At 53.1% G+C, this 22,154-nt stretch overlaps 8 protein-coding genes across 8 annotated transcripts; 3 read left to right on the top strand and 5 right to left on the bottom strand.

The window, feature by feature from the left end:
* Positions 1 to 113: 113 nt before the first annotated feature.
* J7T54_004641 (uncharacterized protein) lies at positions 114 to 2,853 on the bottom strand (the record flags this gene model as incomplete). Its single annotated transcript, XM_051503316.1, has 2 exons — positions 114 to 2,696; positions 2,752 to 2,853. The coding sequence occupies 2 exons, from the start codon at positions 2,851 to 2,853 to the stop codon at positions 114 to 116; spliced, it is 2,685 nt and encodes an 894-aa protein (XP_051364951.1).
* Positions 2,854 to 4,508: 1,655 nt separating this feature from the next.
* On the bottom strand, positions 4,509 to 6,021 carry J7T54_004640 (uncharacterized protein; the record flags this gene model as incomplete). Its single annotated transcript, XM_051503315.1, has 4 exons — positions 4,509 to 4,688; positions 4,737 to 5,303; positions 5,498 to 5,757; positions 5,805 to 6,021. 4 exons carry the CDS (start codon positions 6,019 to 6,021, stop codon positions 4,509 to 4,511), a joined length of 1,224 nt encoding a protein of 407 aa, XP_051364950.1.
* Positions 6,022 to 6,717: 696 nt separating this feature from the next.
* On the top strand, positions 6,718 to 7,223 carry J7T54_004639 (uncharacterized protein; the record flags this gene model as incomplete). Its single annotated transcript, XM_051503314.1, has 3 exons — positions 6,718 to 6,789; positions 6,902 to 6,979; positions 7,038 to 7,223. The coding sequence occupies 3 exons, from the start codon at positions 6,718 to 6,720 to the stop codon at positions 7,221 to 7,223; spliced, it is 336 nt and encodes a 111-aa protein (XP_051364949.1).
* Positions 7,224 to 7,630: 407 nt separating this feature from the next.
* Positions 7,631 to 8,720, bottom strand: J7T54_004638 (uncharacterized protein; the record flags this gene model as incomplete). The annotated part of the gene is made up of 4 exons (XM_051503313.1): positions 7,631 to 8,113; positions 8,175 to 8,325; positions 8,374 to 8,590; positions 8,639 to 8,720. 4 exons carry the CDS (start codon positions 8,718 to 8,720, stop codon positions 7,631 to 7,633), a joined length of 933 nt encoding a protein of 310 aa, XP_051364948.1.
* Positions 8,721 to 9,763: 1,043 nt separating this feature from the next.
* Positions 9,764 to 10,877, top strand: J7T54_004637 (Vesicle-associated membrane protein-associated protein-like protein; the record flags this gene model as incomplete). The annotated part of the gene is made up of 7 exons (XM_051503312.1): positions 9,764 to 9,803; positions 9,849 to 9,919; positions 9,977 to 9,999; positions 10,054 to 10,112; positions 10,164 to 10,279; positions 10,327 to 10,452; positions 10,500 to 10,877. The coding sequence occupies 7 exons, from the start codon at positions 9,764 to 9,766 to the stop codon at positions 10,875 to 10,877; spliced, it is 813 nt and encodes a 270-aa protein (XP_051364947.1).
* A 330-nt stretch (positions 10,878 to 11,207) lies between these two features.
* Positions 11,208 to 12,451, bottom strand: J7T54_004636 (Dihydroceramide delta(4)-desaturase-like protein; the record flags this gene model as incomplete). The annotated part of the gene is made up of 3 exons (XM_051503311.1): positions 11,208 to 11,852; positions 11,924 to 12,202; positions 12,257 to 12,451. 3 exons carry the CDS (start codon positions 12,449 to 12,451, stop codon positions 11,208 to 11,210), a joined length of 1,119 nt encoding a protein of 372 aa, XP_051364946.1.
* Positions 12,452 to 14,593: 2,142 nt separating this feature from the next.
* J7T54_004635 (uncharacterized protein) lies at positions 14,594 to 17,617 on the top strand (the record flags this gene model as incomplete). Its single annotated transcript, XM_051503310.1, has 6 exons — positions 14,594 to 15,115; positions 15,165 to 15,810; positions 16,351 to 17,061; positions 17,118 to 17,177; positions 17,355 to 17,479; positions 17,549 to 17,617. The coding sequence occupies 6 exons, from the start codon at positions 14,594 to 14,596 to the stop codon at positions 17,615 to 17,617; spliced, it is 2,133 nt and encodes a 710-aa protein (XP_051364945.1).
* Positions 17,618 to 18,611: 994 nt separating this feature from the next.
* Positions 18,612 to 20,837, bottom strand: J7T54_004634 (dihydrofolate synthase; the record flags this gene model as incomplete). The annotated part of the gene is made up of 1 exon (XM_051503309.1): positions 18,612 to 20,837. One exon carries the CDS (start codon positions 20,835 to 20,837, stop codon positions 18,612 to 18,614), a length of 2,226 nt encoding a protein of 741 aa, XP_051364944.1.
* Positions 20,838 to 22,154: the final 1,317 nt, after the last annotated feature.

Genomic DNA, 22,154 nt, shown 5'->3' with positions numbered 1-22,154 from the left:
CCAAAAATGCTTGAGCCGATCGATTGTCGTGCCCATTTCCTGGCCCATCCCATGGTCTCTAACAGCACGTAATTCATTCTTGATGGGACGGTGCTTTCCAAGCCCGCCATGCGTTAACTTTGCACGCCATATCCGCCAAGCAACAATTCCATGTCCAGCCAGCTCTGTGGCGCCATGCTATTCGAGGGTATTTGAGTCACCGGGCCCTGACTGGTATCCGTTGCTCCAAAAGTAGACGATGGGAACAGGCCCAGGAAACCTCCGTCCATGTTCGTGTCCTCGTATGGTGGCATCTGCCCAAATTGTGCCTGCTCCGGCATCATGTTGGTGATCCCACCTCCAATGTTTCCATACGCGTACTGCGGTTGAGGAATGCCGCCCATATGCTGTTGGTACTGAGCTTGTGGCTGCTGAGGCTGGTGCTGCGGCTGCTGCTGCAGTGGAACGATTGGCTCTCCAATGAGGTCTGTCGGACCTCCGCTCAAGAGCGATACCGGCGTTGAAGACGAGAGCCTTGCCGTGAACGCCTGCACGACCTTGGCAAACCGCTTCATGGCGCCAGCTTTTGGAGTGCGGTCCATGACCGCCTGTATTCGGTCGATGATCGCCCGGAGCGAGAGGCAAATGTGCTGCTCGGCCACTTGGGCATCGGTGTGCGGGCTGCCTACTGGCGTCGAGTCATCGACACTGCGCAGCAGGCGAAGGATGATGATCATAGACGCGTGGTACGCGTAGTACACATCCAGGCCAGACAGTCCGCTGAGAATATCAAAGGCATCGAGTAGAATGACAATGTAGACGAGTTGGCATGCACTCCGTACTGCTCGATCTGAGTACTTTGAGAGCCCGTTTGCCTGCGCATTTGGGACCAATTTCCCCTTCCGGAGAAGCGTGATATCCCGCAACAACAAAGCTCGAGTCGCCGCAAGAACAACAAAATGGAATTGGATATGGAGTAAGAGGACGGCCCGCAGATGAGGCTTGGTCTTCACCTGCAGCGAGGTCGCCAGTTGCTCAATGTCCACGGAGTCTGCCGAATCTGGATAATCCAGAGTATTCGACTTGATCCAAGGCAGTCGGAAGTCGCTGAGCTGGCTGACCTTGGACATCCACTCATCCAAGGATCCGAGTACCTGGTCAACACTCGATGAGGGGACATACGGGGTCGCAAGCTCTGCCTTGCGCCTATTGGCGTCGACTAACCTGGTCTTTGCGAGGATCGCCTGGAGTTTGAGGGAGAGGGATACTAGCCTGGCGTCCGTGCCTCCACCGCCCTCCAAGAAGCCCTCGCGTGGCGGCACAATCTCTACATCGAGCTCCTGCAGACCACCCGGGCGACCGAGACTGGAAGCAAGGAATTGCTCGAACGTGTAGAGTGTACAAAAGACCCATTTTCGTATTTCTCTCTCCAAGGGTCGAAAAGAGGAGTTCATGTCAGATCGGTGCAGGCCCAGCGCAAAGGCTATTCGGGTTGCTGCGCCGACCAGGTTCCAAGCAGCATTCCTCTCATTGTAGTTGTGCAAGAACAGTGATAGAAGTAGCAAAACGCGCACGTTTGTCAACGTGCATCGAAAAATGAATTGCGGCAACAACGCTCGGGCAACCGTGACGGAGCGCCGGCGAAGAGTCGTATGATCAATGTCAGGAATACCCGGATCCGATATTGAGCCAAAAACGATCATCATATGAAGACAACCAATCCATCCCCAGTCAGGGAGGGGCCCGCGATGTGTCTTGCCTGTGGCTGTTCGCGCGTCGCGCCGAGCTTGAATCACAAATACCTCAAACTCGTCTTGGAATGTAGCTCGATGGAAGAGAGGAAAGTCATCGTGCACGACCCTAAAGTACGATGCAATGAGAGCCTCGAGCTTATCATCCGGTGGGAATTGCTTGAGGATCTCCTCCATTTCGGTGGGCGGCAGACGAGTAAAATCCCTTGCAATTGCTGTGATGGAGCCCGGTGACGGTCCATCCAAAGGCAGATTGTCAACAGAAATCCGGGGACTGCCTTTGTCCACGGACCCGCCACCATTTTGGTCATCGTCGTCGGTATTCCTGTTGACACCCGGAATCATGTTTGCGGGCTGACGAGGGTAGCTGGATTCGGGGCGCCCTGTTTGCGTACCCTCGACGGACATGGCTGGGACTTGTGACTGTTGATTTGGCACCTCGTTTACGAGCATCCGTATGCGGCTCAAGAAGTTCAGAGTACCAGACGGCCCAACGTAGTGCTCGTTTCCGCCGAGATCATGCATCAAGAAGATGTTTGGCTCTTCGCTGCTCGATCTGTTGAGGGGATTGGGTGTCTCGCTTGTGGCAGAAGCTACCGAGGGTGCTCCCGAGGCAACAGAATATGTCCCAGGGGTGCCACCACCAGCGTTGGAATACATCGAGCCTGCTCCAGGCTGCCTGACTAGCTCCTCGATTTTGATCGTCGGTCGCGCTGCGTCAGCAATGTCAGGCATCTTGATACCTAGCTTCTGCCCTAGCTGATGAAGCTCCGCCGCCGTGCTAGTGCTGTCGTTGGGAAAGGCTCCTTTGACGATGGCTTCCAGGCAACGGTACCTGTCGCTGAGCTCATCGACACTGCCGTAGAATCGCTTCCGCCTAGGCGCGGTGAAAGTGCAAGGGACTGCATGCTCCTGGCAGCTCAAGCAGCCGTTGCCGTCGGGCGCAGGGACGCATTTACACCTCCTCTAGAACTGCGTTAGCCACGCGACACAAACCCCAGCGCATGGCGTGAAGTCAAACCTTGCGACAACGATCGCAACTCTGAGCGTTCCTCTTCCTCTGATCATCTGGGATGCGGCGCATGCGGCGCTTGGCTGCAGCCGGGGACTCCTCGTCAGTCATCACAGCGTCGAGGAGGGACTGCGTTTTCAGAACGGATGCAAAGAGCTGGCAGGCCCAATCTGGACCGCCAGCGCAGGGTGCAGGAGTGCGAGTCGCTGGAGCTGCGAATCAGCGACCTGAGCCGGGTCCCAGCCTGCGTCTCGAGACCCTAAGCTACAATGTGTGGTCACTCGCAGGCGACAGTCTGGGGTAATACTGTGGAGATGGGGAAGATGGCGGGACGGTGCACCCGATGACGCCCAGGACGAGGGTACTTATGGGGTTTCATAATTGAAGTCATGATGAAGACGGTGTCTCCTCTTTACTTTGCTATCTTGCTAGCTCGAACTCTAATGAGACATATCATGTGACCGAGTGACGTTCATCCCTCAGAGGGTCCACACGAGCTGAAACCACTCACTCTGCATCTCAGCTGCGAAGCAGCCTCACTAATTTTTTATAGAAGCAATGATGCATGTTTTCAGACTTAACAGTCCTATTTCCAGGGTAATTCGAAGTCTCCAGGACGTAAAGCTCCTCGATGCTGTTAGAGGGGAACTCTGAAATCAGTTGGCCTAAGTCTTTCGTAGAAATATTCCGGAAACTGCTAACATTCCTTTAATTAGCGTTGCAATATCTTCGAGCATTGTGCATGTGATGTAGGTCAGGCACCGTTAGTGCCTTCCAGAAGAAACAAGTTCTGCATGCATTGTAAACCCCGCTAAAGATGAGTGGACTTTTCCGGTGGCTCGATGTTCATCGCAGACTGATGAGCCCAAAATCGGTCCAAGGTGTAGGGTACCCTACATGCACAGTAGTTGTTAAGTTAGTTCTGAACCCGACAGGCCGCAGCAGTCATCTGAACACCGACCCTCGTCCCCTGATGTTGTACGTGCAATTAGCACGATGGCGTCTCGCATATTCGCTCGCGGTCTTGTCACTGCTTCGCGTTCTACCACCGCGCTTCAGTGTCGTTTGATGAGCACCGCGACCTCGTCCGCCAAGTATGATTTTCTAGTCATCGCTCCAGACAAGGCGGGAGCCAGGCAGAGAAGGCTGGAATGCCGTCCGTAGGTGGCCTCTTCGTCTAAACGAACTAGAATTAATCGCCTGTCCCAGGGCTCATTTCGATGGCCTCGCTTCAAGGGTTCAAACTGGCCAGATTGCTGTTGCCGGTCTGCAGTCCCCTCCCAGCTCCGCTATCCAACTGACAGCATAGGCGCGATTCTCCACGATATTCCAAAGAGTGACGACGTTTCTGACCTTGACTTTCAAGGAAGCGTCTTCATCGTTCGGAACCAGACCAGAGAAGAGATCTGGGAGATGTTGCGAAGCGATCATTACGCCAAGAACGACGTTTGGGACCTAGAGAAGGTGAGCATAGGCTATTCAAGGTGGACTCATGCTCATCCTATTGCGATAGACTCAGATCATCCCCTTCAAGAAAGGCGTCGGAGGTTATGCCGAGCCGTGAAAGCCAGTTGAGAGCAAACTGCCACGTAGTATTATCATTCTTCCCCGCCATCAAGGGCTTCCACCTTCATGTCGGACACAGTAAACATACACTGATAATAAGATAAACACCAGAGTTCGGAAACATGTGGATCTGAAACGAGTCGCGCCGCTTTCAAAATAATCAAAAATCTAAAGTATCACAGATCGCTGAAAGCTCCGCCTTAGGCTTCAGCTTTCGTAGTCTGGGCTTCTTTCTCACTGTTCTCTTCCGCTGTTACCCTTAGCTCATAGGTGAGTTCGAAGCACTCTGCAAGAAGCTCACTGACACTGCCTTGTCCCTCGGGAATGTCGTTGTTAACAACAAATTTCCCATCTTGGCGCATATTGTCGAGTGAATTCAGCTGCTGATGTCAGGGCACTGGAATTTCTTTGGTGACTTGTGTATTTACCTTCATGCTGTATGGGTACAGCTCTCGCACCGAGGACACGCCGCCTGTGTCCTTGACTTGACGGAGACACCGCTTCAATGTCTGCAACTGGTTGTAAACGGGAAGTAGGGCTTCTGATACTGGCTCCGAAGATATCATGAGCTGGTAGATGTATGCGTAGCTTCGTCTAATCAGATAGAGCAGAGTACGTTGTGTCCAAAGATCAGCAGGACGTCCCTTGTCGTCGTAGAAATTGCCACCTTGCCGGCTTTCGTCCAGTTTATCTAGTTGTCGCTGGAAATCGTAGAGATCCGTCTCACGGAGGGACCAGGCCTGCGTCAGCGACAATTTCTCCAGCTCGTTCCGGATGCCGGTGAGAGTTGAGTATATGGGCTTCCATTGTTCGGCAACCTGACCCTTTCTTTCCAGAACCATATCCGACCACTTCACACACCGCTCGTACAAGTCGAGCACCTCGTCAGCGCCGCTGGCTGCGGTGCCATCGGGACTGCAGAAATTCCCATTGGTGCGCATTTCACCAACTTGTAGGAGTTGGGCTCGTAGCTTCTCCATTTCAGACGTGGAGAACTGTGCATGTCAGCGGGCCACATATGACCTCTCGTAACTGAACTGCTTACATGTGTTTTTGTGTTGGCTAATGAGATAGATCGCAGAATGGAAATAAGCTTCTCATACTTATCTAAAAGACATTCGCTGAAACGCCCAAGTCGTTTCGAAAGGTGATCCGTCATCTCCTGGCATCTTGCGACACGATTTTTCACCAGCTCCAGCAGATAATGCGAATGTTGCGGATCGGATGCTCCACTCTCTTCTGCTTTTCGAATGCTCGTTGACAGTCGGGATAGCGTAGTGTTGATGCTATCCAGGTCTTTGGCCGAGTACAACTCGACCTCGGTCAGATGGTCAAGTAAACGCTTGATAGTCGATGTCAGAGCATAAGCGGCAGGGGCTTCGTTGTTGCGCCCAATAGTCAGGTAGAAGAGCGATAGCAATTGAAAACAGCTTTCCAAGACTTTGTCCACTGCGGTCTGTTAGCCCAGTACTTAATCAAGCCATGGACCCGCGCACCTCGATTCTCCTCCTTGTTGCCAGATTCCGCTCGTGCTGTGTTCAGATCCTTGACTTGCTGTATCGTGTCGTCATAGAGAGGGATGACATCTTGACTACGGATATATGTTGTGCGATCGCGTTTGAGAAGGAGGAGGCTGTCGCGAATGACGGTCAAACGATCGAGGATGACTTGCTCTCGGGCATCTTGAGGCAGCGGGACAGCCGGTGTATCCATTCTTCGGTAGATGATTGCAGAAATATCTCTGCGGACTTTGATTCTGAGAAGCTCGATGGTGTAGAGAGTTCTTTTATGAGCTGTAATCCGTCCTGTGGTTTTACCAATGGCGAAGGTCGCTCGCTCTTCCAGCGCTTCCGAACGCCGGCCTGGCTGATGCAGTATACGCTGACAAGTCGCTACCTTCCACAATCGTGGTGTGTTGGACAAGGTTTTCACTGGATCTTTTTCGGGTCCAAGGATCGAGGTTTCGTCGATCGCATGAATTGTCTCCTTGTTGCTCAACGACAAGGAAAGATCGGGTATGCGGGATACGTCAATGTCGCGACCGGGAGCAGATGCTGATTACCTCTGATTTCATGGTGGGGCTGTTCGACTGACCGGAGGTGGGGTTCCTGCATTCAGTTGTCGACGGCAGGTACGTACCGACCATGAGGACAGCAACGGGGTTTCGTCTTGACGTTGGCGGCTTTGATTGGACAAAGCTGACAGCCAATCATATGATTGCATCTGGCCGGCACCGGAAAATCTTGCCTGCTCTACCACTTTAGGTCTCGAAGCCCTGCAGCGTCACAAATTCGCGGACCAGGAATTTTGTGGTCAGTCTACTCGTGTGGTGTGTACTTCGCATTCAACCTCCGACTATCGCCAAATCACCATCCTCAACGTCACAGACCACGAGACATCAAATTCACAATGTCTACCTCTCCCGAGCTCGCTTCGTCCTACGCGGCGCTTATCCTCGCCGACGATGGCATTGAGGTTACTGTGAGTCTCCCTATCGACTCAGAATCCGTCGTGCCCCGCCGCGCGCATCGCCAAAGAATATTGCCGAAGTTGATCACCGTTGGTGGACTAAGCTGACCGCAATCTCTCACAGGCCGACAAGCTCCAGACACTGATCAAGGCTGCCAACATCGAGGATATTGAGCCCATCTGGACCTCCATCTTCGCCAAGGTACGACATGCCGAAATTTCGACATACGATGCAACGATTACTGACACGAGGGACACAGGCTCTCGAGGGCAAGGATATCAAGGAGCTCCTGACCAACGTCGGCTCCGGGGGCGCTGCTGCTGGCCCCTCTGCCGGCGGTGCTGCCGCTGGTGGCGCTGCTGAGGCCGAGCCCGCCGTTGAGGAGAAGAAGGAGGAGGAGAAGGACGAGTCGGACGACGACATGGGCTTCGGTCTCTTCGACTAAACAGTTTCACCAAATAAACGAAACCCTTCTCGACGACCATTTTCCCACCCGCGACGGCTTTTGTCCTCCCGCAAAAACATCGTTTTCCTTTGTATTCCACGGCATGGCTTTGAAGGTGCCCGCACGCGCGGTGTTTTGACTTTTAATCGATCAAGACAGCATGGGAAGAGGGCGGTGTTCACAACTGCGATTTACCACTGTGCAATGACGCGACGAGGGCCTTCACAACGGAGTTTACCCGGGGATGGGGTCAAATTCAAGGACTTTGAAAAGTTACGACTGGTTGTCATGTGTTTCTACTGAATTATGACGGTGATGCGTGACTCGATGGTTCTTATTTGATATTTCGCTATCTGTCCCAGTACCCCAACACCAGGCTGTGCGTACCCTCTTACCTCTGAGATAGCCTACTTCACAATGAGTACGGATGAAGGCACGCAGCCTGCCTCCTTCAACGTCTTGGACATATCGACGTCTCCCTCGAAAGTCTTCTTGGGAAATGTAGTAGAGAAGCTCGTGACAGTAGTCCCTGTCTCGGTCTTGAGCTGCTCTGCTAACTCGAACAGCGTTGTTTCGGCGGGAAGTGTCTTCATGATGTTTCCAGATGCAGTCTGCAGCCTCAGTCTGGCTTGATCGTGATCAACTTTGGCCTTGGGAGCAGCCGGGGCCGTGCTGGGCTTTGAGTCGGCCACTGGGGCCGCCTTGCCTTCCCGCGCTGCCTTGGCCTCGTCGGCCTTCCGCTTCCTCTCTGCCTTGTCAGCTTCGATCTTGGCCTTGATTCTCTTCTTGGCCTCGAGATCGTCAATCTTCTCTTGACGCTTGCGCGCAGCCTCTTTCATCTGCTCTTTGCGCTGAAGCTCCTCCTTGGCTTCTTGAGTTTCCTTGGTCGACTTTTGGCGTATTTGCTTGGACTGCTCAGTTCACGCTCTCTGCAAGTAGCTGATGACTTACCTCGTTGCGCCTTGCCTCTTCCTTGTCTTGAATAGCGCTGGCGGCCTTCTTGGACTTGACCTTTTCTCGAAGTTCTGCTAGTCTTGCTGCCTTCTCCTCTTCTGTCAATGGGGCGATCTCCTCGGTGGATTCCGAAAAGTCAGTGTGCTCGCTATGGTAATTAGCACCTTGACCGCCTGTATTCATGGCGGACACTCACGTCTTGGATGCGTGAAACTCGGCAGCTTGCATGGAACGGAACTTCTTGCCGCACTCATTGCAGACCATTGACTTGGCTTCTGTACCGGCCTCCAGCTCGGCGATCTTAGCCTTGGTGGCTTCTTCATCATCTTCATCGTCCTGACCCCCAGTATCCTCCTGGATCTGCTCAAGAGTCTTGTCCTGGTTGTTTTCCAGCCATTCAAGAGCTCCTTGGACTATTCACGATGAGCAATGCACCTGAGTTGGGAAAGGTAAGACCTTACGACCGCCAGATTTCTTGACAGCCAACGTAGCCCGGGCTTCTTCAAAGCCCATATCCAACAACTGCTCCAAGTCGGTTGCCATGATTAATTGTTAAGAGATGCTTAGTGGTTGACGTCAGGGCGGTGTTGGCTGATGTTGAAGTGGAGTTTGGGTTCGGAGTTTGTGAAGGCTGGTAAAGATTATTTGTCCTCGTACCCAGTGATGGAGGGGCAGGAAAACGTATTGTCAGGACATCATCCACGTCTCTGCATCGAGTAATCAAAGACAGCAGAAGCGGGCATGTTAATTGAATGGCGCCTCATTCGACGGGCGATTCTGGTTGTCAACATCATCATGAATAATTGGAATTCAGTAACATCGCAGTGCTAAGTCTGACGCAGTAACGGTTTCATACTAGCCTTAATGCCACTGCTCGTCACTACTCAGAACGCACCGGCTAGATTCACGTATAATACTTCCCTGTTCGACAAGCGTTCTACGTCGAGATCTTGAATAACGCTTATGGAATCAGATTGCCCACAATGGCACACAAGATTGACCATCGCCCCCCCCCCCCAGCTCAAGGCTAGTAAGGTAAGGTGTTGTTAACGACGTTGCTCAGCATTACAGGGTAGGCTGGGGATCCTTTTGAGAACAGAATCACCCGGATCACGAATGACCAAAGCAAACAAAATTGATAGAACTAGAAGATTCCCCCGATCCAGGGACAGTCTACTACATATGCGTGCCATTGCAAGGTGAGAAGATCATTCGTGCTGCAAGTAATGATATTTGTGCAGGTGCCCAGAATCCCGGGATTTCTTCGGAGGATTCCAACGCACGCTACCTCGAATCTACCTGGTACGCTTCTCGACTGTCAGGTAGTTGTGGCCACAGCTGGGCCAGCTGGCTGGCACTGACGTCGTAAACAGACCCTCCAAAATCACATCACCGTCCCGAGATCATCGCAACCCACGCCTACGAAGTTCACCAACTGTACACTCACCTTGCGAAAACCTTAACGACACACTTTTACACCTCACGGAAAACCACAGCGACGACAATTTCCATTTTCTCAACCACCCAGGACCCGTACCCCTCCCTAGAGTAAACCCCTTGCCCGAGTGCATCGCCCATAGAACACCATGTCGGTCGATATCGAGCCTAGCGAGCTGAGCTTCCAGCGTATGTAGTACAATACGCCTCGCTGCATCTACTAATAGCTGCCAGGGCCGTTCACCTTTGAGGTTTCGCAGACCTTGAGCCTACGCAACCCCAATGCGACCCCCGTCGCCTTCAAGGTTCGTCTTGCTTACCCCTCGATGCGCGCGGAACATGCCGACTCACTGTTACCATAGGTCAAGACGACCGCCCCCAAGCAGTACGCGCCGTTCCCTTTGCTTGAGCGATAACAGCCATCGCTGACTATTGAAAGATACTGTGTCCGCCCAAATGCTGGTCGTATCGAGCCCGGGCAATCGTTTGATGTTACTGGTACGTGACCTGAGTGTGTCAGTCTGCTTGCTTTGTACTAAGCTTCCGCAGTTCTACTCCAGGCTATGAAGCAGGAGCCTCCAGCAGACGCCAAATGCCGTGACAAATTCCTTGTTCAGTCTGCGCCGATCACTGGAGACAAGGAATTCGCTAGCATCGCCTCAGTTGTAGGTCAGCCCTTGCCAAGACTCATTTCAGCACCTAACGGACGCAGTTTGATACCACGGAAAAGTCCTCGATTACCGAGCGGAAGATTCGCGTCAACTGGCTAGCCGCGGCCGATAACACCGCAGCAGCTCCATCGATTGCAGTAACACCGAGTAAACAGACCAATGGCGCGGTGAGTGCAGCCTTGTACTTTGAGCCGATAAGTTTCTAACCAGACAGGACAACGTCGACACCCCGGAAGCCTCGAGAACCTACGCCTCACCTAGTGCTGGAGTTGAAACTCCCTCAGCCGCACCCCCGCCATACACCGATACCCCCAAGTCCCAGCCCGAGGAAATTAAGGAGCAGGCACAAGCTGCCGCCGCCACTGCCGCCGCTTCTGTGCAGGCCACAGCGCAGTCTACGGTCGAGACAGTCAAAGAGGCCACGCGTACTGATAGCGTCGTCCGTCAACGTGTGGCTAAGGGTGCCGAGGAGGCGAAGAAGGCTACAGGGCAGTTGGCCCAAGCCGTCCCGCAGCAGGTCCATGGGGTCTCGGTGCCCATTGTGGCAATGTTGTGTTTCTTGTCTTTTCTGGTTGCCTACTTCTTCTTCTGAGGTGAAGTGAAAAGGGGTCCCGAAACCGATCGTGTGAGCGGCGTGTAGATACGATTTGCCAGGAGGGTACATGCACAAGAGATGACTCCTATTGAGATTGGACGCATGTAGCCATGTAGGGGTGTGATGAGCCGATAGCGAGAGGATGACTTTTCTGAACTTAGCGCTTGAAGATAATGTGTAGCTTGTGCGTCCATACTAACGCCTGTGCTTGGCAGCCTACGGGTTCATATGCGTCAATGAATCTTCAACCAAGGCAATAAACATCTCATTTATTATACGTATTCTTCTTCTGCTTTTGCTCGAGTGCCGCCACCATCAAGGATGGCTCTAGTTTTGCACTTCGCTCTCTGTCCACCCGCTACCGCCGCCTACAACACGACCTCCGCTTTCCCTCTTCACGCGGCACCTCATGCCAACGTTCTTGTCGAAAATGAACCTTACTATGGCCATGACCCAACTCTCATGGCGAGGCAGGTCGTCGTAGAAATCTGCCGCAATGCGATTCACCTCGTGCAACCTGGTCCACGGAACAGCAGGAAAGTCGTGGTGCTCGTTGTGCAGACCGACATTGTACGTCAACCAGTTTAGAGGGCCATAGTAAGAAAACGTCTCGGGCACCGGAACACGATTGTTCGGATCACGCGCCTTCGGGGTAATAGTCTCGTACACGTAGTGCTCGGCAATGAAATGCCCCGCCAAGGGATGGAGGCTTCCGGCCAGAAACGAGCTCAGTAGCAGGTACAAGAGACTTTTGACACCAAAGAAGCGCAGAAGAACAACGTCGAAGGCGAGCTGTACAACGATGTTGAGCAAGTGGATCTTTGTAAGAGGAACGCGGTAGACGGTCATTGGGCGGATGGCGTAGAAGAAGATCTGGAATGTGCAGAAGAAGGCCTTGCCCAGGATGGAGTCGAGTACCCATGCTTCGAAGGCGGTCGGAAGATCAGTGTCCATGCCATCGACGCCGAGGGACTTGTGATGAGTGAGGTGATATGGCTGTCTGTCGTTAGTCCGTTTCTATGACTTGACTCCATCGCACGTACCCTGAAGGAGGCACTGTAAGGGATGCCAATGGGCAGATTCGCGCCCATGGCAAGCAGCCTATTGGCCAAAGGATTCTTGAAGGCGAGGTTGTGAGAGATCTCGTGGATTGCGAGGAATAGATTTTGGTTCGCCGTCGCTCCGATAACGTATGCAATGCCCCAGAATTTGAGAGAGAAGAATGGTGTCGAATGAAGGTATATCGCAAGAAGGACCTGTAGTGTGACGACGCCGAGAACAACCCATTTGGTCAAAGGCTCTGGTCCGCAAAGCTTTGTGATCTGCGAGTATTAACGGTTATGCCGAGAGCGAGAGACCACTTGAGATTGACGTACTTCTGGATGGGCTTTGATGATAGCCAGCCGTCTGGTGCGATGCGGTTCCTCCGTGTAAGTCCAGAAGAAGTCATTCGCATCGGCGACAGCCTTGTCGGCGAGTGTCTCCTTCTTCGAAGACAACGACGCTGCAGACGCCGACTTGCGCTGCTTGGGCGTCTTGGTGACGGTAGACGAGGACGACCAGGATGGCATCTTGGACGATAATGAAGACGACGACGAGACGATCGATGCCTAGGTTGAAACGAAAGAAAAGCCAGCCGTCGTTGCTGAACGAGGCCAGTTTGTACCCGTGGGAATGGAGCTCACCTGATGTCGGTGTGGATAGCGATTGTGGCGCGACTGTTTTTCATGGAGATCCAGGGGTTTAGCGGAACCGCATGTCAAAAAGGGTCAACATGTGGCCGCTGCCTTGCAGAGAGCCTGTCGCGGCTTTAATGTGTCATGCACCGTCGAGAGTGGTGACCGGACGGCTAATAGTGGCTCCTCGAACCCGTTCGCACCAATCGTATCTACCTGGTATGTGTTCATCGTTCGAGAATGGAATCGCCCGAGGCGCCTTTTTCTCGCTGTGGCGACTTGAGCTTAGCATCTTTGCATGCAGAGTCAGACTAATTCTCTTCATTCGCGAACAGACAAGCTGACATCGTGTCAGCTGCCACGTGCTTGGCTGTGTGACTCTTACTAGTGATTTCCTTTGCGACAATTGACAGATCTTTTCCCTAGTATACAAATTCAATCGTGACTAAGGCCTACCTATAGCTGTTATGGTATCATTCTTTCTAGTACGGGTGACTGTCTACCTTATGCTATAGACGGTTATAGCACGTGATCAGATTAATCTAGGAGTCGGATCATGGCGGATGAAACCTCCCACATCCCACGGTCGAGGTCAAATAGGGCGGATTCCCCGAGTAGCAGCAAACGCAGCACTCATCCTACTGAGGCGATCTTCCTAGAAAAACTCCGATTATCTTGCTACAATGGCACCCCTCTCCAGCGTTGGCACGGGTGCTGTGGCCCTGATTCATATTTACATTACGATTCTCGAGATGGCACTCTGGACGAAACCACGAGGTCGTAAGGCTTTCGGACTGAGCGCTGAATTCGCAGAAAAGACGAAAACCCTTGGCGCCAACCAGGGATTATACAACGGCTTTCTTGCAGCAGGTCTAACCTGGAGCATCGTTCACCCAATCCCTGAATTCTCGAAGCAGCTCCAACACTTCTTCCTCGGCTGCGTCCTTGTCGCTGGGATATTTGGCGCGGCTACAGCGAGCAGGAAGATCTTGTTCGTCCAGGCCATACCTGCCCTGGTGGTTTTGGGCTTCATACAACTCGACGTTTAAGTCCATCGGCTGTTTTAGGACATGAAGTACATATCGACTGTGGCCTTTCTGGCTTCGATATCAACTTCAACTTCCAAGTCCGTCCCTCAGGAGTGCCTAGCATTAGTGAAAACACGGCCAGCTGGGAGGCGTTATGGTGATCATGACGCAATGCTGAGAGGCGACCGGGGCCTCAAAAACAGGAGAGCAGTAAATGCGTGTTACGGTGTTAATGACCGCGAATACAAGAACTATTATAGTCTATAAATGAGTATATTCCGTACGGTTGGTTTTCGTGCGGAGGTTGTGGAGAACCGCCAAAGTTTGCTCGGAAACACGGTGAAGAAATCAGGAATTATCGGGCGTCAATCAGGACCACGTCCACCCAGAATGGAGTTGGACAACTCCCACGCATGCACGCACACACGCATGCACTTTGACCCCTGAGCCATAGCGCGATAGAACAGGGGAAAAACCCGGAAGAAACCCTAACGCTCTATTTGATTTCTTGTGCTCGGTTGCATATCGACGCAAATCGATGCACGTTGAGTTGGACCCTGAATCTCTAAAGTCGGAGTAACCGCCTCAATCACAAGCCAATTTCTCGACGCCGCACGTGCAGATAAGCCCTGTCGATAAACAAACCGACGCTCCCTTGGGCAACACCGCCTTCCTCTTTTATTCTGATTGTCTTCATCCTAAACACCCCCACCCTCTTCGAAGCAAACAAAGCCAAGCACGATCGCAAGGTGACGCTCCGGCGACGTGTTCCTCTGGTTATTCGCGAACGGTCGTCGATCCCGCGCATCGTCCATGAGCATCCCTAGCTCATAGCCCGGTCACGCGATCTCGCGTGCGTGCACGCAACCGAAGCCTGCATAATTACTAGCAGCTCAAACGAATACGCCATCGCGCTCTTCTGCGAGCTCATTGTCAAGTCGATCGATTCCCTCCACACACAAGCTTGCTGCAGTGGTTTGCTAGCTACCTACCCGAGTCTGTCGTCCCGATGTGGTGGTTCTTCAGCGTCATTCTGGGCACCGCCTTTCTCTTCAGCATCGTCTTATCGATACCAGTGGCTTTTGATGTGGGCGGACGTGACAGCGGCTTGGCGTACAGCCTGTCGCTGTTTCTATACTACCTTTTCTACTCGATAGTCAAGTTCCTGACTCCCGAAGGCTCCCGTATCCGGTGGACAGTGTCGACAGTTCTACGCTTGTCGCAATGGATCATCATACCTGCGCTGCTGATCTGGTCGCTGGGACAGTTTGCAGTCGATGCGGGCAGCACGAACTGGGTTGAGAGGACCCTGGGAGGTCTTCTCCAGTCCAAAAGTACTAGTTGGACTGAGTGGGTGTTCGGAAAGGATGGCGTGGTCGAGACACTCATGCTCGGCAGCTGGGAGAACACTTTACGATATTCAGGACCCGTGTTCCAGCTCCTTGAAGGGTTCTGCACGCTCTTGGTCATTCAATCACTTGGGCAGCTCACCAGGTGGCTCGTGAATAGTGGACGCAGCGACTCGTGGCTTGTGGGTGAACCTCTGGATGTTCTCTATTCCTCCATCGCTAACCTGACAGATCATCTTACTGGCCTTCTCGGGCTCCGTCATTGCGAGCTCCGTCTACTTCCTCTGGCGGGTGGCGCAATTTCCCGAAATCAACAACTTCGATGCCATCCTCATTGGAGTAGCCATGACGACCGCCATCTTCCTATGCGTATATGGCATCGGCAGTGGTCGAGGCAGCCCCGTCGAGTCGTCACTTCTATTTGCTTACGTCGTGCTCTGCGTCTACCAGATTTTTACAGATTATCTGCCCTCTGATGGCGCACAGCATGGGGAGGATCAAGCGGCAACACAGCCTGATATTCCACCATTGCCACCTATCATCATGGCTTCTTACTCAACGCTGCTGCACATTCTGGGCTCGCTACCGCAGGCCATACACTCATCACTGGCCCTGCTACTGGCGGCATTCCAGACAATCACACCGTCGGTGATGATTTCATTAACATATCGTCTGCTTGTATTCTACTGCGCTACTCGCATCATCCCGTCCGTCAAGGATCTGGGAGCCAAGGTTTACATGCACGACGCTGATTGGGACGACTCGGAGACCGCCACCAAGGTTCTTAGCCTCCTCAGCTGGCTCTCGCCTTCCATCATGATTGCTGTATACACCAGTCTTCTGCTGCAGCACTTCTCGACCAGCGACAGCGAGGACGGTTGGTCATTACGAGAGGGTGACGTCGGCGGCAGCACTTGGAGATGGGTCAATGTTGGACTGACAATGAGTCTGTACGGTGTTGAGCTGCTTTTAGGATCGGACGAGAACGATCATTGGAAGGTCGACTAAACTACCAAGCTTGATCATGAAGGAAATGGCTCAAAGGGAAAGATCTATCACTGTACAGGAGAGCATCAAGGTAGAGTGGGGAGTAGGATGCAGCGGTAGAATGAAGATACCAAGCACAGAAGGTACTGCACATTGGCGTTGGGGCGCTGGATTTGTCAGTTGGTCGAATATGCGCTTGGGCTCGCAAGGAGCATGGGCATCTCCGTCTAGCAAGCTTCCGTTTTATTTTCTTGGTCACGATATGGTCAGGCGGTTTTCCCTTTGGCCACAAGCCATACATAGCATCATATTCAGAAAGATGGTCAGTGAAGCAGGCGAGAATACTAGCTTGGTAAATACCCACGGAACACAGCACCAATTTTACGGAACCCATTTTGCTTTGAGATGTAGTGATGTGTCTCGAGAACAGACTCGCTCATACATGCCATCGATGCGAAATGCGAAGCTCCCGAGCAACCCCACTCGCATTCCAGCATCCAATGCATCACTTCACCTCACGTTAGCCTCAACATCATCCCTCCGCGCATCCTCACGTGCCCCCCCCTGCGCCAACGCAATATCACAAATATGACGCTGCTCAAGGACAAGACTGCTGCTTACGCCACAAGGGGCCTCCCTCCGGCACCCAGTATCTCCATGAAGACTATACCCATGGCGGGCTTGTTGGTTGACGCATATGGTCTAGAAGAGCTGAAGCCTGAAGTCCCGGTGACTTGTCTGTGGTTACTCCATCCTCGCACGCGGGATCGCGCGCGGATGAGCGATATTGCGTGTCGAGCTGTGCAGAGCTACAACGAAAGCTCGTCTGCTTCCGTACAGGGTCTCATCGCACTGGCCTTTGACATGCCCAACCACGGCACGAGACTCGTCTCCGAACTGGGCAACAAGGCATGGAAAGACGGAAATTCAAAGCATGCAATAGACATGATGGGTATGGTAAGGGGCGGAAAAGGAGACATGAGCGCACTCATGGACGTCGTGGGTGGATATATGACCCGTGACATTGGGGGACATGTGGTTCTCGGCTGGAGCTTGGGGGGCCATGCTGCTTGGGAGGCTTGGATTGGGGAGCCAAGGGTCAAAGCTGGCGTCGTCGTGGTTGGCTGCCCTGACTTTATGGGTACGTTTTCCCTGGTGCATGCATGTTCATGGGTCGTACGACTAACAAGAAGCCAGGGCTCATGGGGGATCGGGCGAAAAGGTCTGACTTGGATTATGGCGAGGACTTTTTTGGAAGTCAGTACTTCCCAAGGGACCTTATACTAGTCTGCGAAGCACATGATCCGAAAGGGATACTGTTCGGTACGGCGACACTCCCGTCGTTACCTCTGTCTCCGGAAGAAAAGACTCGACTCAGACAGATTCTGCAGTCGAGAGGCTGCCTGCAAGGGAAGAAGCTTCTTCTCTGCTCAGGAGCTGACGATCGCTTGGTGCCGCACAGGAACAGCAAACGGATGGTCCAGATACTCAAAGAACTTGAGGTTGACGTCGACGACAGGGTGTATGAGGGCGTCGGTCACGCCTTCAGTGCGGATATGGTACAAGATGCAGTTGCATTTTTGGTACAGGCAGTCGCAGATGGAGCACAGGAAAACTCACGTCTATAGATGTTATTTGAAGACACTGCCTACCACGGCCTCGAGGCTTCTGTAGCAAGCATTTCATCTTTGCCATGACCGATAGTCACGAGACCGCTAGCTTCCCTCCCTTGAAATCCTTCAACGAAGATTCCTTGCCACACCTTGAACGGATTTCTGTCGCTCCTTTTGCCTGTCAGTTTGCTACCTCGGCCATGCGGATCGGCCTCCCAATCGCTCATCGCAGTAGCTACACCCTGCCACGCTGCTCTGTTGTTTCCGTCCCGCATGTCTTGAGGGTCAATTCCAATAAAGTCAACCTGTCCCAAGGGGTAGCCGATCGCTCGACAATGACCGTCCAATAACCTGGGGCGCTTGAAATCGTGACTGATTATGGTGATCCGGGAAGGCCAGGCGGTGAATGAGGAGTAGAACAACGTCAAGCTAAACAGAATGTTATGGTAGGAGTCCAGTGCGCGCTCTTCGAGTCGGATGTTCCAAGTCGGGACTGATTGGCCCCAGAACGAATGAGTTTGGGCAACGTTCAGATAGGTGCGAGCTTCTGAAAGATCAGTCTCTTTGCGTGTGGGACCCCTATCCTACCGTGAGCCAGACATTCGCGACAGACGTAGACGAGACCGCGTGATAGTGATTGAAAAGGGGATATCGTAGCCACCTACCCTGAGAACATCAACACCGAATTATTCATGTCCTCGGCAACGCATTGTATGCCTGTGCGGATATGCTCAACGAACGTCGGCTCTTCGCCTGATTGGAATGGCGCGATAAGCCATGATTTCTCATCGTAGGGGGGCACGGGGCTGCCGACATACAGCCCATGGCAACAAACGATGATGAGTTGTGTAGGAGGCATCGTTGAAGTGCTTGGAAAAGCTAATTTTTTAAATTCCAATGTATTCCATGTATCAGATCGACCAATCAGGGAGTCTCTCGCCCGTGTTACCGTTGCTTCAGTCGTATCATGTCGTCTATTTAGAAATACACTATGATGATGGTTGAGCCAACTCACGCTAGGCAATGCATCCTAGCCTACAAGCCAAGCATACACCCAGGTGGTATATTACAGCCTTTCTCACTCCAATGGCTTTCTAGTATTGCCGATCTTGAAAAACCTGGCTCGATTGTATGGCCGCGGCCCTTGCTCCAAAAGATTCACAGGCCGCCCCCAGAAATCCTCTTCAATCGGTTCCTCCTCGCCTGCGCCGTCGCCTGCCGAAAGCCGGGGATCTGCGCCACTTTTCGCCAACCTTGCATCCTTCTTGGCCTGCTTCTCGGCGATCGCATGGTCCCTGTATGCCTGGCGCCGTGCCGCTCGCTCGGCAATGCGCTTTGCGCGGTCGACACGAGGCTTGTCCTCAAAGTTCGAGACATGGTATGTCAAGGGTCGACCGTAGACCTCGAAATGGGTCAGTGCTACAACGCGCTGGGCAGCTGGGTGGGCAATTATCTTCTCGGCAATGGAGTCCAAGGCCTTGCGGTGATGGTTCTCGCGTGAGCGGAATAGGGTCAGGTCGTCTTTCAGTTGACGAATGAACGCAGCATCCGGCGTCGGTGTCTTCGATTCCCATTCTAGGTCTTCCTCGGCACTGCGGATAAAGTCCTCGTACGCTTCTTGTTGTCGGAGGTGAAAGTCCTCGCTTTCGCGCAGACGCTTGATCTCTTCGATGTCTTCCTTGGGTGGCGCTTTGCCATCCGTAGCAGCTTGCAGAGACGGGTCGAGCCGAGTGACATCGTTGACTTGCGCTGATGTTGCTGTGTCATTAGACTCAGGACCTGTAGCCTGTGGGCGAGGCCCATTCCCCTCCAGAGCTTTAAGTTCGCGTGAAGTCTGCCAAGCGGTCCTGGCACGCCGGAACTGCTCGTATTCTCCTTTCGTGAGGGGCTGCTCTCGCCAGCGCTTACTGAGATTCCACAACTCTCTTCGGCTCGGCCAGGCAATGCCGGCCTCGGATGCTCTAGAGATTCCCTCAAGTTTATATAGATCACGAACCAGATATAGGCTGCCAGTGAGGACGATGTGACCATCGCCTGCTTTGTCCGCGGCCCATTGCATGGCACTGCCAACGTCGGGCTCCCCATCATACAGCTGTTCTTCCGCTCCTGCCAACACCTTGGCCAGTAAATCTCGCCCCAGCGGTGCCGGCATACTGGGAGGCTGGTTGGGTCCTTGTTGAAACTCGACGAAGGCGACGTTGTCATGAGGTTCGACCAGCATATCCAGCATCTCTGGTATTGGCTTCGAGCCGCTTGTCGAGAACCCAATTACCCAGGTGATCGGTCGCCCGTCTTGCCGTAATTTCTCTTTGGTGAAGTCGGCCAGGGCCTTGATACCCAGTGCGTTGTGCGCCGCGTCTACCAAGACTGGTTGGTTGTATCGATTCTTGGTCAAATCAGAAATGCCGACCCATTCCAGTCGACCAGGAAGCTGAGGGACCATCTCCAGCATTCTGTTGATGTCGATGTCCAGATGCGGAAAAAGATGGCGGAAGCCTACCATGGCGCACAGCAAATTGTGCTTCTGGTAAGGCTGCAGTTGCCATCTATCCTGATCTAGCTTTTGCAAGAAACTCGACTCCTCTTGTGTCACCCACATGGGTGCTCCCACGCCCTCGGCATGCTCCTTTAGCACCGCGAGCACAGCTGGCTCATTCGTACCATCCACGACGCAAGGCACCGCTGGTCGCATGATTCCAGCTTTTACCTTGGCAATCTCTTCAATAGTGTTGCCAAGATAGTCTTGATGATCCAAGCCAATCTTGGAGATGATAGTCAGAGACTTGCGCCGCATGGCGTTTGTGGCATCGGTCGCCCCACCCATTCCAACCTCGACAATTCCGTAGGGGACGCCATGGCTGTTGAAGAGGTTGAATGCGGTTGCAGTCTCCAACTCAAAGGGCGAAAGAGATCCGGCGTCTTGACTTGAGCTGAGCCGCCAGCCTATCGACACAGCTCGATAGTCTTTCTCGACTCTTCGAGCTGCGTTTTCATAGTCCTCTGGCCGGACGTAACGGCCGTTGATCACGACGGAGTGACGCTTGTCGGGGAAAGCTGGTGATGTGTACTGCCCATGGCCAACCCCAGCAACTGTGAAAAGCGCGGAGAGATAGCCACAGATCGACCCCTTGCCGTTAGTTCCTCCCACGTGAACGCCTTTCCACGTCTGGGTCGGTTTGATGACACGAGCTATTCGTTCAAGACCAAGTCTGATATCTCGGGTGGCGTAAAGCGCCTCCTCCTTCGGTTTGATGAGGGCTCGGGCGGTGCTCAGGGCGGTTGCTACATGGTGAGGTTTAGTCATGGCGAGGCATGCTCCTAGTCGCGGATGACGTTGATGAATCAAGGCCAAGTCGGTAGCGCTGACGTGCACGCGTCCGACATTGGGTTCTTATGGCCAGGTAATGGCGGCAAAGGCGCTGGGTCGAGTTGATGATATCTAGACTCGCTTTTTCGCCAATGAAATAATAACATGACATGAGAAAGTGCCTTGTCGAAACTTGAGAACCCAGCCACAGATAGAGTGGCTGACGGGGTGGATTTCAGCCACTGTCCGATGCTTGCTTGGCACGTTGCGTGCGGCGTCAACTCTTGCTGATGCTTCAAGATAGAGAAGTACCTTGATCAACGATAGGATGGTGTCCTTCTTTGCGTTAGAGATGGTCCACAAGCGCAAACGCGAACCTTTAAGACTATAACACTGTTTAAGCCTATCTTTACATTTTCTTTTGCTCTCTTTATTCTAGAAGCCTTCGTTGGGATCTATGGCCGTCCCCAGCCAGAAAGCCACATTAGTCTAGCACTAGCTGATCTGAGCAGCTCACGACCAGGATGAACGAGTGCAGCCTGGCCCCAGGCATTCTCACCCTGCCATCTCCATTTTTTAGATTCGCGTCGCGATACGCCGTACGGATAGTGCACCTCGAAGCGCATCGCATCAACCGTCATCCCGCGCTCCACGATTTGTTATCGCGTGATCGCGCATCAGGAATTCAAGTCGCATCGCTGTCGCGCATCGAGGTTTTACAACGTGTCGCGAACCGATCTTTTCGCAATTGGTCCCGCGACGTCACCAGCCTGGCGACAAATACTGTGTCAACGCGACTGAACGCGCCGTCGACCACACCTACGCACTGCAACTTGCATTGATCTGGACCACACTCGTTTCGTTGCTCGCTGCTCCGCTTCAGACGTGATCAGCATGGGTCTACCGTGAGTCCTCAAAGTATACGTCTGCGCGATTTGTACTAATGCCGTTGATCAGATTCTTTGTTGCCCCCGTCGAATCTGACTTGCCGCCGAGAACCTCATTGCGCAAATCCACAGCCAGAACCAGAGGAGTCTCACGGGGCGAGATTCGCAGTGAGCTCCGCAGGAGAATCAATAGGCGCACTGGACCTGTCGAAGTGAACGCAGCAGGATTGACCCGTTTTCTCTCCGACAACCTGGACGATGATCGGGTCCACGGAGCAGGCAGGCGGTCCAACCGATATGAACCTATCCGTGAAATACGTCGTGGTCCTCGAGCGAGCCGCGATCAAGCTTTGCTACGCGAGCTCGCCGAGTATATACAGAACAAGTTCGAAGTCTCATGGGAACAGTTGACGCCAGAAGACATACG

The sequence above is a fragment of the Emericellopsis cladophorae genome (assembly GCF_022114955.1).
Source record: "Emericellopsis cladophorae strain MUM 19.33 chromosome Unknown NODE_5_length_938552_cov_118_678949, whole genome shotgun sequence".
NCBI lineage: Eukaryota > Fungi > Ascomycota > Sordariomycetes > Hypocreales > Bionectriaceae > Emericellopsis > Emericellopsis cladophorae.
This window is presented reverse-complemented; position numbering and strand designations above follow the sequence as displayed.